At 48.9% G+C, this 21317-nt stretch overlaps 2 protein-coding genes across 6 annotated transcripts; one reads left to right on the forward strand and one right to left on the reverse strand.

Annotated features, from left to right (window-relative positions):
* Window positions 1-2: 2 nt before the first annotated feature.
* Window positions 3-2335, forward strand: FBXL15 (F-box and leucine rich repeat protein 15; the record flags this gene model as incomplete). Its single annotated transcript, XM_019502104.1, has 3 exons — window positions 3-158; window positions 511-1013; window positions 1367-2335. Coding segments are annotated over 3 exons (849 nt in total), but the record flags the coding sequence as incomplete, so codon positions are not given.
* Window positions 2336-2638: 303 nt separating this feature from the next.
* CUEDC2 (CUE domain containing 2) lies at window positions 2639-20996 on the reverse strand. 5 transcript variants are annotated; one of them, XM_019502510.1, is made up of 10 exons: window positions 18721-18819; window positions 17833-18030; window positions 10089-10180; window positions 9164-9307; window positions 8521-8582; window positions 7331-7464; window positions 5817-5987; window positions 5448-5509; window positions 3472-3532; window positions 2639-3112 (listed from the first exon to the last, which is right to left on the reverse strand). In XM_019502510.1, the coding sequence occupies exons 3-10, from the start codon at window positions 10160-10162 to the stop codon at window positions 2966-2968; spliced, it is 855 nt and encodes a 284-aa protein (XP_019358055.1). In that variant the 5' UTR covers window positions 10163-10180; window positions 17833-18030; window positions 18721-18819; the 3' UTR covers window positions 2639-2965. The 5 variants fall into 5 exon arrangements, with proteins under 5 accessions (XP_019358055.1, XP_019358052.1, XP_019358054.1 ...); XM_019502507.1 differs by lacking the exons at window positions 17833-18030; window positions 18721-18819 and adding an exon at window positions 20903-20995; XM_019502509.1 differs by lacking the exon at window positions 2639-3112 and having other exon boundaries at window positions 3119-3532; window positions 18721-18829.
* Window positions 20997-21317: the final 321 nt, after the last annotated feature.

Here is a 21317-nt window from a genome sequence, read left to right on the forward strand (position 1 = left end):
CGCGGCTGCTGGACCTGCCGTGGGAGGACGTGCTGGTGCCGCACATCCTGCGGCGGCTGCCGCTGCGCCAGCTCCTGCGCCTGCAGCGGGTCAGCAAGGCCTTCCGCGCCGCCGTGCAGCTGCACCTGGCCAACCTGCGCCGCTTCGACGCCAGCCAGGTACGGGCCGGCGCGGGGCTGCGAGCCCGGGGGAAGGCCCCTGCCCGCAGCGGGGAGGCGGTACTTCCCAGAGCGGGAAGGAGCCGAGCTGGGAAGTGTGCTGGAGGGATGGAGGAGCGGGCACGCGCCCGTCCGTGGGCGAGGGAGGCTCGGTGAGCCCCGAGACCGAGGCACCAGATGCTGGGGGGGGGGTACTGGTCTGCTCTGGGATGCGGTGCCAGCCCCGTGCCTGGGACCAAGGGGGCGAGCCCCCCTGCTGAGACATGGCTTGCCAGGCCTCCCGCGTCACTGGGACGGACGTGGCAGGTGGCAGGGCAACACGGGAGGCCTCATTCTCTGCCTCCTGTTGCAGCTCGGGCCGCACCTTCCCAAGCCTGCCTTCGTCGAGCTCCTGAAGGACAACGAAGTGCTGCAGCAGCTGGCCCTCCAGGCCTGTGCCGACTGGCTGACGGACAAGGAGCTGCTCCCTGTGATCGGCCAGAACCACCACCTGCAGCAGGTCCAGCTGAACGGCTGTGCCCAGCTGAGCCGCCACGCCCTGGTGGCCATCTCCCTGAGCTGCCCACACTTGCGGCAGCTCTCTCTGGCGCACTGCGAGTGGGTGGACAGCCTCTCCCTGCGCAGCCTGGCTGACCACTGCAAGGCACTTGAGGCGGTGGACCTCACGGCCTGCCGCCAGCTGAAGGACGAAGCTGTCTGCTACCTGGCGCAGAAGTGTAGCGGGCTCAAGCACCTTTCACTGGCTGTCAATGCCAACATGGGAGATGTAGCAGTAGAGGAGATTGCCAAGTGCTGCCCTGAGCTGGAGCACCTGGACCTCACAGGGTGCCTGCGGGTCAAGAATGACGCCATCAGGTATTGAGAGTGTCCCCTTAGTAGTTGTGGAGGGTGGGACCAGGAGAGAAGCGGGAAGTGAGGGAGGCTGGCTCTCTCCTATACTGGCTGCACAGGAAGCTTAGTACTGGTGGGGGGAAAAACATTAGCGAGTCCTGCTAGGTGGCTGGGTTATGTAATCCTGTGGCTGTGGGCTACAGCTGCCATGGGGCTCTGATGGAATGGATTGGACCAAGTCCTTCTAGCCTACCTGCATGTGGTGTATGCCAGGCAAGGTCCCAGGGATGTGCCCCTTGGCTTGCTGGGAACTGAGAAGGAAACGAGTCCCAGGGCCAGGAGCAAGAGTCTGCAGCTTGTGCTCTCTTTCCTGGCAGGGTCCTGGCTGAGTACTGCCCCAAGCTGCGCTCACTGAAGGTGAAGCACTGTCACAATGTGGCTGAGTCCAGCCTGAGCATCCTCCGTAACCGTGGGGTGGAGCTGGATGTGGAACCTCCAATGCAGAGGGCTCTTGTTCTCCTGCAGGATGTGGTTGGATTTGCCCCCTTCATTAACCTTCAGATTTAAGACAGGAACAGCCACTGCTGAGAGCCAGGGGCCCACCATGGCCTCTGCCTCCTGGAGGATGCCATGACATGCTGCTGCTGAGGTGTTGGGAAGGGGTGGTGCATCCCATTGGCAGGGCTGGTCCTGATAAGACTTGCCATCCTCCTCCTGCACTCTCTCCCTCAGTGCTGTGTAGCTGCTGATGTGTTGGTGAGTGGACTCTTTTGATGCCCCCACAGGAAGAATGAGTCCCTTTGCAGTGGTGTGAAGAACAGGAATCACTCACAATAGTGCTGTAGTGCTGGACACTCCCTGACATGCCAGGCCAGCCTGGCACTAGGAAGGATTATTTAAGTAGTCTTCTAAGGATCTTGAAGCCCAGACCCTGGTGCTCTTGGGTATGGTGGAACCTGCTGTTCACAGAGCAGGAGTATGTTGTGCAGGGACTGTGGACTGAGTGGTGCACAAGGCCTGGTTGCAAAGTAGTGTGTGAAGAGCAGAGTGGAGCCAAGGGGAATGGCTGGCATCTCCTGGAAAATGCAGGGCCCACCAGAGCATAGGAGCCAGCTACTCAGAAACCAGAGAGCTGCCCCTCAGGCCAGCAAGGAGCCCAGCACAGGGTGGGGTGGCAGCAAGTCCCAGTCAGCCAGGGACTCTGTTCCACCCCAGGGCACTTGCTCCACTTAAAAGCTGTTGCTTGAAAGAAAGAACCCTGAATTTTGATCTTGCCCATGTGATAAATGTGAGTTGTCAGGCTGTGATGCCCCTGGTCACCCAGGTGTTGGTTCAGAAATAGAGAATGAATGTAGCAAGACTGTGTCATGCTGCACATCACTAGCCTATGGCTTTGCTCTGTGGCTCTGGCCCTGACCATAGGAGCAAGTTTCTTTGGGGTGCCTCAGGTAAGGTACAGTTGCACTTACAGAGGAATATGGTGCTGGTCAATTCTCTAGCATACACCCTTGCACTCAAATGCAAACTGCCACGCAGCTGGGTCCTTGGGTAGGGGTGGGGTCTGAGGCCAGAATCAATGGTGACTGCAGCCCTGGTCCAGGGAAAACCTGTGCATCTCTCCACAAGGCACGTGTGCTCCAACCAAATTCCACATAAGCTCACATCATCTTTATTAACAGCGACACTTGGTACAATCAGTGCACACAGGTTTAAAAAGCTTGTCATGACAGCACAAGCCCACATTAGGTTTTAAAACCCCCATGCATGAAGGAGCAGGGGGTGCCTAGGACTCAGCTGGTTCTGCAAACCCGGCCCCTCCAGGGCAGCAGGTGCTAACTGGGGGAGGTGAAAGCAGCATCCTGGCTCCCAGGGATTAGTTCCAGTTAGGGCAGGAGGGGACCATCTGCACTCCACTAACTGCTGCAGGTCCATCACTCCATTCAAGGCAGAGGACGATAATGTGGAGGGAACATCCATCAGTGGAATTTATACTTCCTGGCTGGTTTGAGGCTGATGTAAGTTCTCTTCATCTCCTCACTCTCTGGCTTCTTCATGTCCTTGTATCGCTCACCCTTTGTGCTCACTACCTGGTTATCTATATAGCGGATTAGCTTCTTGGGAGCCTGGAAACAAAGTTGACACTAAGTGAAAAGGCTCTCCTAGTTGTGGGAGGCAGCCCAGGTGACTGAGTGACTGGCAAGAGCTGGAAATGCTGCCCCCTGCAACACTCCTTAAGTCCAAGACTAGCTGCCTGGAGATCTGAGTCTTGGGTAAAGAATGGATAAGGTGTACCCTTAACCCAGTATTACCTGGTGGTGGCTGAGATCAATAGATTCTGCTCTCCTGGCCACACTGGCCCAGGCCCTGTGAGCAGGCTAGCTCCCTGGCCTGTTGTCTGCCTGCTGCTGACCTGCAGTGGGGCCACAATGGAGCCAGAGAAGCTCCCAGGTTTACGATCAGCTGTGCCTATTGGGGCTCTCACCTCCTTTGGGGGTATTGGCCGGTGTGTTTTCTGATCCTCTGCACTGTCCACCATCATGTATCTGAAACACAAATGGGTTGGTGAATGCAACACTTACTCCTTTCCACCCCCCTCCCCTCCAATGTGCTACTGATTCCTCTTGCCCCTTGCTGGTCACAGTGGGACTGCACTCTGCTTCTGGCCCTGAAATGTGTTCCTGTGGGGCATGTCTCCACAACCTCACAAGTGCGCCAAGGAGCAGTATACTGAAATGGGGAATGCCTACTCCACACTACACCCTGGAAGGGCATGATGTCACTCATTTAGAGTGGCACTAGGCATGTATTGAAAACTCTTGGTCTCCAGCAAATTTACTGGCATGTGCCCAGCACCATGTTAAGAACAGCTACATCACAGGGTTTTATAGCATGGTGAGTGGCAGAGAGGATGTGTTGTGCTGTGTGCTCTATTCTACTGCGGCCAAGAGGTAGCATGCATGTGCCTTTGGAGTTCCTGGTGCAGGACTTATCCCCTGCATAGGAGTGGGAGGGAAGAAGCAGTACCTTGCTGGAGGTAAGCTCTGGATGCATGATAGAGCTTCTCTCACTATTGAAAGTAGCTTGGCTACTCAGTTTGGCCCATGGAGTCCCAAGACTACCAGACTACTCTGAGACGTAGCAGCCCAGGTTTGCTTTGTTGTGGCAGGTGGGGTTGCTCCTTCTCAGGCCGCGTGGACAGGTGAGTCTGCTAGCACCTCCCACAGGCTTGGCTGTTAGCACCGCACTGCAGAAGGAGAAAAAGGCAAGACTACACCCAGGGGGTTCCTGCAGTCAGTGCTGATGTGGTTGCTGCTCCTTGCATAGGAGAGGGTGCTTCTTCAATCCTTACTGCAATGTGAGCCCTGACTTATTGGGGGTTGCATTTGTAGCGTGACCATGTGAAAAGAACACTGCACCATGCCTGACTAAGGTGCACAGAGGGCTGCTCACTGGACTGCGGAGTTACTCCTGTGGGCACTCTGGAGCCAAAAATATAATGGAAACAGTGCAACCAGCCTTGTCTGTATGCCCACTAGCCAGATACTTGCTCCTGCATGTTTTAAAGGTACAGTGGTCTGCTCTCCAGAACTGTACTTGAACAGTGTGTAAAATACAGGGCATTGCCAAAGTGTCATTAAAGTGCAGTTATCAAATGTGACTAACAACCAGTGCCTCTTTTTTACTCATGAAGTCTGTTCCCTTGACTCCAGGCTAAATTGGTGTGGGATAGTCAAGAGCAAGGGTGTTACGCCCTCAGAGACTGCTTCTCTAGGATGCAGTGCTAGATTCTGTTTTGCCTCATTAGCCTTTAGCAAAATCATCAATAACTGAACCCCAGCTGTCAGATCTCTGTAACTAGTGATGTGGCAGGATGAACAAGGCTGGGTGGGCAGGTGAGGGCTGCAGCTTTGATGTGTGTAGCTGGACAACATGCAGGAAAATGAACCCAGATGAGCTTCTGGAGTGGATTAATTAAACCCTAGTGTAGTTACTCAAAAGTATACCACAGGAAGCAGAAGGAGGCTGCTTTAGGTCTGAACACTATAGTCCACAGGGGTAGGTGGGGGAGGAGAGCATTAATGCAGTTTAAACAAAGGTATGTTATTGTTAAACCTATACTTAATTCAGAATATGGTACCTGAGCCTTAAGAGACAGCCTACATAACAGTTCCCTTTAGCCTTCTCTGAGCTGGCTCTCTGGAAATGTAAATAGGAGAACCTGGCACAGAGTTTGGATGGAGCCTTTTCTGATCATACATGCAGTTCAGCATTAGTCATGGACTAGTCATGCTAGAATCTTCTAGCTACTAGTGACCCATTCTGCATAGCATCACATGGCTCTGACCGATTATTCTGGCCTGGTGCTCTTGGACGTTTTCCTCCCTGCCCCCCCCTCCCCCAATACTTCACAGCCATCAGAACAAGAACCAGAGGGGCCCCTCACTGCTAGGTACTTACTTCTGTAAGATAAACTGTTTTAGTTCCTCTTGCTTAGGTGCTCTGCGGGGCCTCACCATCTCCTGGGAATAGAGAAGAAAGAGCTGATTGAGCTGCAGTGACCACAACTGATCAAGCCTTCCTGCTGGCTTGGCCACAGCATGGGTGGAGAGAGACAAGGGAAGGTGAATGCTGATCACTACACTTCCCTGTTGCCAGCTTGGTGAGCTGAAGTTTCTGGATGGGGAGGGGAGGCAAGCTTACAAGTAGGCTGGGTTTCTACTATCCAGAAAGGTCTATTGGCTTGGGAGGTACAGAATCACAGTGTGCACTGGACTTCAGGGATGTCCTGCTGCTTCCTGCTCCTTGAACTGACCCAGGGCACGGTACCTTCAGGGTAGCATCCACTGGGCTGATTTCCACCTTCTCCTCTATGATGAGCTGCACTGCCTCTTCAAGGTTTCCCAGTGCCATGGCCAGCGCTGTCTGAGCTTGGCTCACAGTGCAGGCTGGGAACATCTCCAGGAGCAGCTCCACGCCATCCTTCAGGTCTCCTCCTCCCTGGTCAGGGCAAGACATAGGCTGATTCTAGAAGGTAGTGAGTGGCCTGGTGTTGAGCAGGGCCTTTCCCATGTTGTATTGGAGGCCAGGGAAATAGGGTTTGCAGACAGAGATTATTCCTCAACTGCAGCAGATCCAAGTCTACTCCAAGGGGGAAGCCTCACCAACCCCAACAGTGGGAATCCAGTTATAGGTTCCTCTCACTAGTGGCTGCCCACACACACTCTGGACTTCTCCAAGGGCTGCCTCCCTACTTGCTTATTTTCCTCCATGTGCTTCAAATAGTCATCCAAAGTAGGGCTCCTGGCTATTGAGTCATTTCCCTACTATACTGCTGCAGAAGTGTTCACCCAGAGGGACAGATTTCAGACACTGGCTCATTTCTCTGGGGGACTAACAGCTGGCACTACCTTCCCGTGGGGTCAAAGCATGCTGTACTTAGCACTGATGTACAGGCTAAGCACAGTACAGTGTGCTACCATTGCACTGGAACGGTTCAAGGGCAATGTGGGCAATTTCCAAAGGCTGCTGGTAATCCATGACTGATTCGTGGGATTATCATTGGTATTCTACCCTCAGATACATGGAGTAGGGCAAAGGGTGCCTTGAAGTGTTTTGCAGTTACAGCCAGAACACAACTGTTTGGATAAATCAGTGAAACTGTGCAGTTAGCTTCCCATTCAACTGCACAGCCCAGAACAGTCTTGGGAGGATGAGATTCAGGGTCTTAGGCAGGGTTGCTTACTAAAGTCAGCACTCTCCCCACAAAGGATCCTGAAGTGACCAATAAACTTTACTAAGCAATGTTGCACACTTATGTCATCAAGTATTGCTGCCTAGCACCAAAACGCAGCCACCTCTAGGAGCGTGGTAGCTGTTTGAAGGCTTGGGACAAAGTGGAGAATACAACATCCAACTAAAACTGCAATGGGTTAGTAAGACAATGTAGCAAGGGAAGTTGCAGTTTGGCTAGCACTAATCCTATGGCGTTCTTACAAACAGTCCTGCAAGATTCTAAATGACAAGCAGTCAGGTTCTCTGATGTATCCCATCCTAAAAAGACGGCTCAGCATCCTCTAGCCTTGGGCTGAGGTCAGGGCTGATTCAGAGAGAGGACAGCCAGCTGGGAATTTCCACACCCCTGCTGGTGGTGGGTTCCCTACCCAGCTACTGACAAGACCCAACTTGCGTGATCTTACAAAGCCATGTCTCAAGCTAAGGTTACTCCACAGAGAGACAGATGGTTCCCAGGGTCACCTCTGTCCTGATGGCATGCAGCTCTGCTCCACTTGTGTTTAGCACTCTGGCATTAGAAGAGGCAATTTCCAAGCAGGCACCAGTACCTCAGCTATGGCTTCTTCTGCTGGCGTATGTAGTATTTCCTTCTCAGGTGCACCTGCTCCCTGCTTGCTGCCCCGGTTCAGCTCTTCTGTGGGTGCTTTGCTCATGCCTTCCACAGGCCTTTGGCAAAACTTTTCTTAAAGACACAATGCACATGTATTGATAAGCTACCCCATACAAATTAAAGCTACGTGTCTCTTGTCACTAGATCAACAAGGTTGTTATTTTGCCTTTTCCTAAAACAAACTCCCTCTCAACTGATGCACTGGAAGCCCACCACATTCCTGCCACTCTATGTGGGCACGGCTGCTGTAGCTTTGTTCCCATATCTTGCTGCAAGAGGCTTGGGTACCTTGCCCCAAACTTTTCCAGACTTAGTGTAACCTTCACCGTGAATTCCTCCACCTACCACCCATGAGTCTTAATCAAGTTACCAGTCCATGTTCTCACACCTATCTTGCTTAATTTTTTTGGATCTCAGAATATACAGGTAAAGTTCCAGGATGTTACTTGACCCACCACGCATCATAGCCAATTGCTCTGACCCAGTCAGCAATGTACCCTGGTATGGTAAACTGACCTCTGGTTAAATCACACAGGGCTGGTGGGATCAGAGCTGCAGGCTCTTCTCCCACAGCTTAGACAGACTCCCTGTGCATGACATTAGGGAAAGGAATTTATACTCTCTGCCTGAATGTATTTATCTGTGAAATGGGGATGATATTTTACCTGATGCAGCTACCCAGTGTGCAAGTTACAGGAAGGCAGACACCCAGCATGTCCAAACCCATTTCCAAAATACACAGCAGACAACTTTGATATCACATTCCTGTTCATGGAATTTCCTCCCACTTCTTTGAATTTGCTTTATATACACAGCTGAGATCTACAGCTACCTCAGGGATTTGTCCAACAGCATTATGCTATCCAAAAGGCTCTGATTCAGCCACAAATGACAGCATTCCAAGCTACTAAACCCTCCCACACACTCATGTCAAGGGCCTGACTTAATTCTATAGAAAAAGTCAGTTAATTCAGACGCCCAAGGGAAAATCTACTCTAAACGCTGCTGCCTATGTGGTAAGATTATTCATTGTCCTGTGACACCTTCCCATCCCCAAAACACTTGAAGCTAAAAACCACGTCCCTACAGCACTTTTCTTTGTGCTTGAGTACCCGGCAAATAATTTACCTTGGTTGTGAGCTTTACTGAGCCTTTCAGAGAGAGAAAACATCATTTCACAAACATCTCCACTGCAAAAAGACAGGAGGAGTGTAATTATTACTGGAAATGCAATAGCTTATCCTTCTTATTTAAGTAACTCATGATCATCTCTCCACTTCATATCCTTCTATAGTTTGTGTGATTCTCCACCCTGCATGAAGAGTTTCTGGGAATAACAAAGCTGACACCTGTCTTCAGAGCTCCCAATGACCATGTGCTAGCTACCCAATCCTTGCAAAGCAAATAATCTGTGAGAATATTTGATCAGGTCAGGAGGTGGGGGAGAGGAAGAAGGGAACTAGGACTATCTGATTTCTTTAAGATCCTTCCAACTCTATAATTCATGAGCCACCAATCTAGAATGATGGATCCTGCAGAGCTAGTGCAGGAAGTAGATTAGTGTTATTGGAAGTGCAGAGAAATAAACTGGGACTGCATGCAAACTGTTTATTTCTATTGATGACCCCATATGCTGTAAAGGCCTGACTGCATGGTTTGGTACCTTAAACCAAATAACTGAGTTGTGCACATTTGGCTGCAACACTGGGGCCCCTGGCACTGAGGCCCAGAACCCAAGGTAGGTACGGCCTGGGTGAGGACTGCCACTCACCTGTTGATTTCTGCAAAGCCAGGGATATATGCCTCCATCATTTCCACAAAGGTATCCATATCAAAGTTCTCTTCAGAGGACTCTGGTAAACCCAGCTCTTCCAAGACACTAGTGATGTAGGAGAAGACAACTTCATCCATCCCACTGGAAACACAGAGACCACAAGCTAAGGGAGCTGGATTAAGAGACCCATGTAGCCAGTATCAGATCTCACAATTAAAGCCAGATTGGATGTGGCCAGTACTTGAATGGGAGACTTTCTGAGATAATCCAGGTGGCTACAGAATATTCCCCCACCCCCACCCATTTAATACATGGCTTTTTTCTTTCCCAGCCAGCAGTGAATTAATACCACAATATACTGCAGAGACAGGAGGTTATCCTGTCAATTTTGCATCTCGGCTCAGACAGTAACTTCAAAATCCTGAGCACTTGTGATAATGTTAGCTGCTATTTCTGGACACAGCAACTCAGTCCATCAATGTGAAAAATCTATCTGTGATTTCTACATGAAACAGTATTCTTTTCCCCTTTCTGTTCTACTTTCATGTACTGCTAAACACCCACCCGCTGGTGTCCCTGCATAGAGGTGGCTACATCTATATTTCATGTGTTGGTAAAGTTCTCTCGATAGAGAATGTCTATAGGTTTTCTGCTGTTTGAGAGCACTCGGAGATGCTGTAAGGATGAAAGGAGCAAAATGTTATGTTGTTGAATAAAGAGGTTAATAACCCCTAATCCATAGTTTTATTAGAATGGTCATATTAAATAAACGATGGTGTGAGGGCTATAGCAGAACTTGGACAAATTACCATCAACCCTGAATACAATACAACAGAATACAATGCAGGAAGGCTAGACTATTGGATGGAGAGAGTTCCAGGGGCAGATAAGAGTCTAGACTCCATAGATGTGCTGTACTTACCCAAGATCAGCATTGGGGATATAGGACTGGATAAAGCATGTCAAGGTATCTCGAATTATTCTTTCCCGCTCCATTGCTCTTAATCCAGATGTCTTTAAAGAGAAGCAAGAAAAGAAAACAAAAAGCACAATGACTGCAAAGACAAGAACAAGATGAAGTATTCCCCTGCACAATGCAGGCACATACGTGCAAGCAGGCAAAGCATTTTAAACTCTGCCACTCCAGCATAAAGCTGCAGGTAACTGTATTCTAAGCTTCCTGCCACAAACCTGCAACATGAGAAGCCACGAGAAACACCTGCTCAGCACAGTATCCTGGTCTGTACTACAGCTCCTCTGTGCTGTCCTGGTCAGTGGTGCCAATTGCTTTCCGACCTCCCTGCCATAGTGGCACCAAGCTCACTCTCAGGGTCAGCAGCACAGCTGGAAAGCCTGGCGTGTGGAGCTGCAGGATTTCTGAAGCTGATCAAAGTGTGGAACTTAGCACTTTGAGGAGGAAGGCTTCAGGTGGTGGGTTTGCTCGCTCACAGAGGGAGAGGGTGGGTCTTCCAGCCCACAGCACTTGCAGTAAAGCCTGGGCTCATTAATGGGTGGGAGATGGAGTAATGACTTGCCATGAAAGGGCCACTTCTAATGGCTTTCACAGGGAAATACCAGACAGGGCACAGACAGCGAGTCTGCCAGCCAAAATACCAAAGGTCCCCAGGTCAGGCAAGACATTGCTGGTGGAATCCTGCCCAAGTGGGAGCCCATTGTTGTGGTCTGTGAATGAGACCTTCTGCAGATGAACGTGGCCACAACAGGGGGCCTTTGACAACTGGAACTGAACAGGGGAGTTGTAAGAATCACAGACCTCCCACGCAGGCAATGGCAGTGCCTGCCCACACTGTTAGAGCTAGGAAGAGTCCCATTTGAACCCAGTGCAGAGAAGCTATTCCACCAGTTTGTCTTCATTCCACCTGCCCCCTGCTGCTTCAGGTACAAACCAATTTGGCCAGCATGACAGGCAGCCTCTTAATACAAGAACCAAGTTCTCCTGAACAAAGAACTGAGTGAAACTTGTATGACAAAGCTGACCATCTCTACTCCAAACCTACACACTTAATTACACTCCAGTGACAGTCCTCCAATGATCCAGCTTTCAAGCCCTAAATTAGGCAACTGACCATAGGGCAGCAACCCCACGAGGTGCTGAGCATAGACTTGGATGGGCATAGGGGATACTTTCTCAAAGATGGGTCTTTGGGAGAGATGATGTTAGAGTCAGCCTATTGCACTCTGTACAGACTTTGGAGAAAAAACTTATCCAGGTGGCTCCTAACCTCCCTTTCCAGTTATAAATGGCACTTCTGAGGCCTTCTTAGTCAGAGAACAGCTGGGCTCCCATGCATTCTGCAACAGCCCCCTGGAATTCAGGTCCAGACACAGAAGCCCCTGCCCCAGTGAGCAGCACCCTTGACAGCTGCGTTACCTACCACACCTGTGCTCAAAGCACAGAGGAGCATCAACCACCTGGCAATGTGGAGGGATACTGGGAAGGAAACCTGTAACCACCTGGTGGTCTCTGCTGGAGTATCCAATCAGTGTGAACTGTTGACCTCCCAAAGACAGCAGGAGGAGGTGGAAGCATCCTGAGACAGCTTAGGCCTTTCTTCTCAAATCACTACATGCATCAGTTCCTCCTACTCCAACAGGCTTATGAACCAGGTACCCCCAATCTCAGTTCTCCACCTCCAGCCCATTCAGTCTCTACAGGAAGCCTTTGGGAAAGTCAGTGAAAGAACATGGGCTGGAGAGCCAGCGCTACCTAGGTGACATGTAGGTCTCTATGTCCTTACTAACAGAAGGGGCGTTATCTCCACACCCAGCTGAGACCAGTGCCTGAGTGAAGAGCAGTAGGCAGAAGCTGAGTTCAAGACAAGACAGCCATGATGCTGGGAAGGAAGGGGGAAGTTTCTCTTCCATAATACCACCACCCATGAGGAACATCTATGGTGGGTATTGTGTGGTCCTGAGCACTGGGGCCCACTTAAACTGTGTGTTGCACTTTGGTCCCCCCTAACACAAGCTGGCAACGCATACATACATCTGTTTGGGAGAGGTGAGAAGAGTGCACCAAGTCCTCCTGGATTCAGTTCTGGCTAAGGCAAATCACATCTCTATCACATCTAACCTCAAGGGCTGCAGTTTTCTGCACCAACTGCATGTTTGTCATGGTATAAAGTGCTGGTGCTCTTCTGCTCAGCAGCACAAGTGGAACTGAGCCAAACAACAATTCACTTCTCTCTGCAAGGGCTTCCCAATAACCAAGTCTTGGAAATGCATGTCTGGCTTTCAAAGCTTTGCACCAAATTGGTCCTAACTTCCTAAGGAATCCTTTCTCAATGCCATTATAACTACCCGTGATAGTTCCCTTCCAGTGGAACAGCCAGGGAGGCTCAAAACCAAGGAGAACAGGGACTTGTCCCCAGTAAATGGACCCACACTGTGTGACAAGAACCACTAGGGCTCTCCAAGAGCTCAGAGTTAGATGCCATTAACACCTGATCTCCCCATCTCTTCTGCAGTTTTATCCTCATGCCAGCACTCCTGCTCAGCTATGTTTAACCATGTGAAAACCCAGATCTCCTTAACCCTGCCTTTTGCCCACTGTGAAGGAACAGGGTCATTCACTTCCATTATTCTCCTTGAGGGGAGGGAGTGAGGTTTGCTCAAATGCTCCCAGTGATGGGCACAGGAACTTAAACTGAAAGTATTCAATTAATGTATCTGCATAAACTGCAGTGGTAAGATGTCATCAGCAAGCAAAATGGATCATTACTCCCCTCCCTTCTCGCTTATACTAAGTCTCAGACCTAAAATTTGCACACAAAAAAGAGCTCCCCAGCACAAAAGCCTAGCCATAGGCCATCTCCAATTGTTCATTTATTTCACTACTTTCTTGTTTTGGCTTAAGAGAACGCTTTGCAGGCACTTATCTTGCTTTTGGAAATTCATACCTTTCAAGTGTGGAAGCAGATTATAAAAATTGTGCTGTGTCAAAACCCCTCTGTTGCCTTGCATGTGTACATTTAATGACTCATGTTTAGCTAGCTGATTGATGAAAAAATAAGCTTGCTATTGCCAGTGCTGCAGCATCTTCAAAAAGAGGGACCTTTGTTTATTCTGCCCTGAGCATCCTCAACACGCTCACTCACTTGATTCTGAGTTCAGAATCTTATTGTTGGCAAGATGGTGCTAAGCAGTGTATTTGTAAAGTCTAGCTGAACCTGCAAGTGTGAGGCACTAGCAAAATTCCCTGAGCTTGCGTGTCTAAGAAACATAATTTTCTGTAACAGAAAAACTGGTTGGAAAATAAATACATAGTCCCCAAGATGTTATTTCTACAGGCATTACCATCAGGAAGAATGCTCAACTCCCCTCCTAACTCAGGGCCATCATGATATCCTTGGAACCAATTGTAGGAGAGATTTTGTTCATTTCAATGAGGCTGACTGATATTGTTATGAGAGATAACTGTATACTAACCAATAACATTTCTTGACAACCCAATTTACTGAACAATAGAGCACAATCCACTAGTTAAAGGCACTATGGTGAGGTCCATAAATTAGCAGCTAGTAATTTATTCTGATCAATAGAACCAGCAAAGTTGCTCGTCTCTTTAATCAAAGGCTCTTGCAGGGAAACATCAAACTGAGAGGAGAGGAATATTGGGAAATATAAATTAGCAATCCAGAAGCAGCAGAAGTAGTGTAGCCAGGCCCAATTACCAACCATTCACTTGCAATCTATCTCCTTCTGACAATTGTGGAGAAGAGTGCTGGCTTGTAATGACCTCAGATTTCATCTCCCCAGATTACCCAGATTATTGTCTAAACAAAGGCAAATTTCCTATATTTAATAAAACAGATGAGACAAAAGAGGAAACATTAAAGAACCAGCTTTAGTTCTTGCATAGAGTCTCTCTCTTTTTTCCTTCTCAATGCCTATTTTAGTTCTTTATCAAGCTTTATTTTTAAATATCTGGCACTTCCAAACTGAACGTTCAGCCCCCCCAGAAACCAAACCACCATCTTTAACTGGCCTCTGAAGAAAGGAAACCCTTTTATGAAACATACATGCATAATGTTCCATACTACGGTGAGGCCTAGAATCTGAATAATCTATGGATTTTTTACGAAGTCATCCGTGGAGGAAAATGGGCAGTGGGAATGGCAGAAAGCCAGCCTCTTTCTTGCAGACTAATACAGACAGGCAAGAGACTAGTAACTTTGACAGCTTGACAAGTTGCAGGCTCCTCCTGTCCTTTGACGTTCGCATGTGAGAGTACTCTGCTCCCATGGGATACAGAAGGCATCCTGGGATGTTTGAACCAGGTGCACTCTCCTTTCTGTTGCTTGAGCCAGTCCTCACTGTAACCAGTGGACTATGTTCTGAAGGAAAAACACATTTTTCATTCTCCTCTCAGCAGAGGAGCACCCTCTTTTGCTACACTGATGTATTCAAAGGTTTTCCTTATTGGGATATCAAGTTACCAAGTGCAGCTAACCCTACAATGCACTGACTGTGGTAGCAGCACTGTGCCAGGACAAGGTCTAGATTTATTCCCTGCCCACGGACATTTGACTGACAAAAGCAGTCAATTTTTTTCCAAGCCCTAAGCAGCAAGATCATGATTCATTACTTAGTCTGCCCCAGGAGTGTCTACATGTGCTATAAATGCAAGTGAATAAACTCCAGCACAGCTTACGCAGGAGTTTATAACTTCCAGGCACCATGTCTTCATGTGTAACTAGGACCACAGCAAGTTGAGCTGGATTGGAGCAGCACTGGCTGACAGGGAACTGGGGGGTGAGCCTCCCAGCCAGAGACGTCTTCGACCCAGCTCAACATGCTGCAGAGGGGCTGGCTGGAGCACGAGGGTGCTTCAGTGTGGGAATAGTTGGCAGGCAGCACGCTTCTGCCCCAGTTAGCCCTGTCAGCGTCTACATGTGTTGTGGCATGCTAAACAATGCTGCCACAGGACAGTATTTATGTTTACAAAGTACTAACCTAGTGGCGTTCATTAGTTTACTGCAGCCTAATAGGGCTGCATATGTAGACACTGAGATTACTGCAGAACTAGTTAGGCAACTGCACAGTAAGCATCTCGTGTGCATGCCCCTAGAGGCAACCCCTTCAAAGGCAGATGTTTCATCCCTGGGCCCAAGACAAGCAGCTCCATCACTCAATTTCCTTGCTTGAGTTTGAGAACCATTATTTTCATACGCATGAAAGACTAATCTAGTCAAAGGCACAGCTTCACAGAATGTGAGCTATTTGTAATCTTCTTACTACAGAAGTGTTCTGGAGATGGATATGACAGGATACTATTGCCTCTCAAATAAGCACCAGGCAATGTTGGTGGTCTTGCAACAGGTCAGAATCTGCCACTGGGGCTATGATCATACAAAGTCAGGTACAGTGTCTAGCATTTGTTCACGCTGGCACCAATTCCCAGCTTTTCTTAAACCATGCAAAAACAACTCCAAATTCTCAAGCTCAACCCCTTGCTCAGCTCCCAGCCTTGGTGACTTTTTTTTTCAGATCTCCATCTCCCTTACCAGCTGCCATACAACAACTTCCTTGCTGGCTGATCCATCACCTCCACTGAGGGGCTAGAACAGGAGTCGGCAAAATATGGCGCACAGGCTGCATCTGACCCACCAAAGGATTTTGTCTGCCCCATGGCATAGGAGACAGCCCAGGTGTGATGCATGCAACTAGTCCCACCATCCCCTGCGCACAGTGGGGCTGAGGCACTGTGGTGGCCAGACTCCTTTCCTGGCAGCCCCAGTGGTGATGGCTCCTGGCTGCTGCCACTGCCGCACCCCACCCTGCTGTCCATGCACCCTGGCCCATCTGCCCCACACCTACCACTGAAGAGCTGGGATCGCAGGGTGGTGACAGCATGGAGCCTGGGATAGAGCTGTGATCTGCTCCCTGCATGTCCCTGTGACAGACACTGGTTCCATGGGCAAGGGCATGTGGGGACTGGATTGCAGCTCTGCCCTGGCCCTAGCTGTCACCACCCCAAGATCCTGGTCCCAGCTTTACCTGTCCATTCCATTCCCAGCTGCCACTTCCTGCCCACCCATGGCCCAAACCCATCTGCCTGGCTGTGCACTTGCCTTGCCCATGTGGCTCCTAGCTGGTCTCTATGGAGACCCCAGGATCATGGTGATAGCACAGGGCCAGGACCCAGGGTAGAACTACAATCTGCTTCCTGCACGCCCCTGCCTGAGGAACAGGTGCTTGTTGAAGACATGCAGGCAGCAGACCGTGGCTCTGCCTGGGTCTGCACTATCACCACTCTGTGACCCCAGCCCTGGCCCCATCCCTCTCCCAGATGCTGCTCCCTGCCCATGGCTCCCTAGACCAATATGGAGCAGAGTTGCTTAGGGAGTTTTGGTGAGCTGGTGGGAGGGGTGTGTGGAAAATGCATCCTGCCTTTCAGATTTCATTTGCAATTATTCTCCTGAAAGAGAGAGAGCTGAATACAAATCCTAGGCAGAAGTGTTTTTAAAACTGATTCTTCCAAGAATCAGACTAATGCTAGTGAACATTCTGCATTATCAAAAGCTTCAGAAGCCCATACCTCAGGACAGCAGAAAATTTTACATACGGTGACTTAAAGAGTTAAATTTCTTCTGCTTGTACCTCTACACGATAAACCAGGGAACTTTGATATCAGGTTTTCTTCTTCATGTACTGTTTTGTGTGGAGGTGATTTATAATGCAGTCAACAATCTAAAATTTGAGGCAGGCAAACTGTTCTCCGCAAAGTGCAAGCATAACTGAACAGAAAGGGTACGCTCATCCTTTTAAATTCACAGCCACAATTGTAGCATGCATTATGCCATCTCTTTGGTAGTGCCAGTTCATTGATTCAACTCTTCATAATGCAGTCCCTCATCAGTTTTCATCATTGTCAAATAGGCTTGAATACTCTTCCTAGCTTTCAGCACAAAAGGATAAGAAATGCCATTGCCATTGTTCTGTCCCATTCAGTTCTCTTAGGAGAAATGGTGGTGTCACTCACCGGTTTTGCTTTGTCTCTTCTAACAACCTTATAATTTTTCACCATTGTCAGAATGGAAGGCTCAGACTACTGGAAGCTTTTGTCATTTTTCTGAGAGTCTTAAAAACATTTGGTTTTATTATGCAAGGGCCAACATCGCACTCTGGGCAGCTTGCCCTCTGGTATCTTGGCAAGACGGGTGCCACACTAGAAGGACTGCTTATTCAGTTCTCACAAAACTCATTTGGCCAGAATTATTTCCTTTTCTTCGACATAGGGAAAAGTGGTGTTAGTTTAAAAAAAGTGAAGCTACTCAAAAGTTACTATTTTTGCTCCCAAATAGGGTTTTTGATCATATAGTTGAGTGGATTGTGTCATACTATATCTGATAAGCTGGCATGGTCAGTGCTATTAACACCGGTTAAATGCAGCATCAAAATGAACAAGAGGGTTTTTCCTCTCCTAAATGAACTGCATATTGGGTCTTTGCAGCACAGCTTCAGCAGGAATGCCCTTGTCTAGGAGGAGCATGGTCATCACTGTACTAATAGAAATAGTGACTTTCAAACCTGAACCTTTTTTTACTGTTTCAGAACCTGTTAGGGTAGCATGCTCAGGAGTCTGTATCATTGGACTCCAAGAACTTTATTTGTACTGAGGCTGATAATGTTCCTTCACGCACCCACTTTTTTATACTGGTGAAGAAATCTGTGCCACAGCTATACAATTTTAAGTGAGAGATGCAAGATGTAATTTTAACTTTATGTTTTAAATATCTTGACTCTGGAAACAGGTTGAAAATTATGTGGCTTTTGTCTCTCTGAAGCAGACAAATTGAATTCTGTGCTGGTTCATAGCATGGATTTCTTTCAGAGAAGACCTAAAAATAAAACAGATGTTTTGTCTGTTCTGCCTGAGCATTAAAAGATCCCGCAGCACTTTTCATAAAGGCAAGTATTACAGTGATGCCTATACCCTTGATCAGTGCTTTGTTGAAATCAAAGCAGGGGAAAGACAAAAACTGTTTTTGATAAACCACATGCAAAATTGTTTAAAGAAAGTGCAAGACAAATGTTAACAACATGATTCAGGACAAGCGCTTCTAGGTTTTTTAGGATATCACACACTAGACTGACAATAGGCTGGTTTCTCTCAAACTGAAAGTTGAGACCCATGTTTCAGATATTAGAAATTAATCTTAAATGGCTAAACTCACTAGATGACAACGTCTTCTGGCAGCAGGCTGGACTGACTCAGCTTGGGTCAAAGGCAGGTTGGTAGTGGAACCTGGCTACCAACGTTGCCATTGATCTCCCCTACTTTGGCATAGCGAGACATGAGTGAAGTTCCCTGCCACACAGCCATGGTATGGGAGAAACCCCCTAGCTCTGCAGGTCAGATCCAACTGCTCCACAAGCCAGATTTGCCTGCACACCATAAGTTACTGACCCCTGGCTAAGGCAATGGAGGAGAAGTGGCTCATCGTGGTTTCTGGACACCTTCTGAAAGGGAACAAAGATCATTCCTACTGGATAGTTGATAGGATTTCTGGGACATGGAGAGCTCTCACCTCTGCGTGAAGAATATAGCCTCTGAGGGAAAGCTCTAGGAGGTCCGGGTGTAAATAGGCCAGCACTGATGTTAGATGACTGCTGCTGACCTTCCAGCTTATCTCTGGAATGCAAGAATCAAGGCTTCTGTTGCTCACTCCCTCACAGGGCACTGTTTTCCCTATTCTAATTCAATTTAGCCAACCTTGAAGTTAGCTGAACTCTGTAGCACCTTTGTCACAACTCCTGTAAGGAAGAAACCCTGCCCCTTGTGAAGGGGGCCTGGAGAAACTGACCAGAGGTATTTTTAAAGACCAAAACCAAAGAAACAAGACAGGCTTCATATATCAAGATTCACACATTTAGGTCTGTACATCCCGTCCAGCAGAACTACGTTTTCTTTCATTTTTCTCTCTGCCCTGTGTGTTTCTATTCAAGAGAGGACACTTTTCAATAACTTAATTGCCTCCATATTGCTCCTTCTAATTAAGACTACACAAGCTACTGTGTCAATGGCCAAAATTTTCCCTCACCTTCCACACCAAACAGCATACAGGTAGCAAGATATTGGATGGCTGCACTGCACTGATGTGCTCCTTACACAGGCAAGACTTATATTTACTTGAGAGGAGGTTTTGCCTGAATAAGGACTATGGGATCACAGCTAGGGTTTGCAAGGCATTCAGTATCTGTAGTACTCAGCAGACCATTCTAGGATTGCTTTTAAAGTACATCAAGAAACAGGGAGCCCTTATCCAGGGACACAAGGCAGAACAGGATGTAGATGGTGAACTAGGGAGCACTACATAATCTGTCTGAACATACTAGCTTCCAAAAATCCTGAATTATTACCAAGTGCTTTTTTCTTCTCCAATGCAAAGGACATTATCCTTTAGATTGAGCCATGAGTATAAAATAGGAAGCTAATACATTTGTGTGCTTGGTCGGCCTACAAAGCTGTCACTCTCCAGCAACAGTGCGTCAATTCTAAACTTCTGTGTTGAGTCCTGACAAAAACGGAGCATGTATTTAATACAGCAAAATCCTAATGCAGACAAGCAAAATGATTTGTGGTCTCTACTCAGAGTGTAAAATAGGACTTATGTGCTTTATTAAGCAGTAAGTTACAAGAAAACAGATTCTGAACTCTGCCATCACTGCTTCTTTCTGTTTTTAGCAAGAGGCAAAGACACACAATGGCAGGAAGTACCACATTTTGCATGACGAGATTAAGGGCTCTTGTAAACGTAAAACCAAGTTCTCACAGTTTCCCAGCACAGCCCTGAAAACTGGTATCACCCCTCTGCCTCAGCTTTCCTTTCTGTCGCACAGAGATGAAAACATTCAGCTACTCGCCCAGGTGAAGCTGTGAGAATTCATTTATACTTCTACATCTCCAGGGAAGGAATCCAACCTGATCCACACACCAAAGAGCTACTCAGCACAGCTCACAAAGACACCCTCATGGACCCAGAGGGACAGCTTTCCATCTCCAGCTCCCTCTGTGCAAAAATGCAGTTTATTCCCTACCTATGGGGACTTTTTACCATCTTGTACCATCTATAGTTTTCCCAGAACCTGATGAAGGCACTTTGATCCCAAAAGCTTGCAGAAAAGGACAATTTTCTTGCAATTTCCCAGTTGGTCTAATAAAAGGTATAAATCTGGCACCATGAATTCTAGTTTTTTGTGTGTCTTTATACTTATAGACACTTTAAACATGTGTGATGCACGTGTGCCAAACAATACCTCAGCTTGCCACCCATCCTGGAGCATCTTCTTGCTTAACTGTAATGGTGATTTCAAAGGCAGCGTGTATAAAGAGCCAGCATTTCTATGGATCAAGATGTGGCACAAAGAAATAAACCAAGGCAAAGGGACAGCAACCACTGCACCACGAGACAAAGCCAGCGATACCTTACAATACCGCCCCCGCCAAAACAGTGGCAACAACCACTAGACCTGTGGCCCCATCCGCAGGAAGACAGGGCTCAAGTCACCGCCTGCGCGCGGGGCCGTGTCTGGCCCACGCCGGGGAGCGCAACTCTCACCACCCCCCGGGACGCTGCGGGGCGGCGATGCTCTGTTCCCTGGTGTCAGCGCTGCACCATTTCCCCCGTGAGAAGAGTCCTTGTAGCGCCCGCGCTGCCTCTCCGCGTCCGGTCCGGCCCGACCCGGGGGAAGGAGAAGCGGGGGAGTCACCTGCTGGGCGGCCGCGGCCTGCACTGCTCCCCGGACGCGTCCCGCGCCCCACGGTTGAAAGCGTCACGTGACCCCTCCGCACCACCGAGTGGGGCGCGGCGTGCCAGAGCGACCTTCCGCCCCGCTGCCTGGCCCCCGCGCCGCCATTTTTACTGAGGGCGCTTGCCCTTCCCTGCCCGGGATCTCAGCGTGTGTCTGGGGCCTGCCATGTGGTCGGCCTACCCAGGCGGGGCTCCTACGCCTGCCCGCCGGGAGATTGCCACGCAGGGGTCTTGGGGCTGCCCTGGCGAAGGTGATGGAGGTGCCCAGGGGGGATCCCCAGCGCTTCCAGGCAGTCTCATGTCACAGGTGTGAGGCCCTGGCCTGTGGGCCTCCCCGAGCCTAGGGGCATCAAGGCCCCAGCGTTGTCCTGCCA

This window comes from Gavialis gangeticus, unplaced genomic scaffold, assembly GCF_001723915.1.
Source record: "Gavialis gangeticus isolate Ggan-Ray unplaced genomic scaffold, GavGan_comp1, whole genome shotgun sequence".
Lineage (NCBI taxonomy): Eukaryota > Metazoa > Chordata > Crocodylia > Gavialidae > Gavialis > Gavialis gangeticus.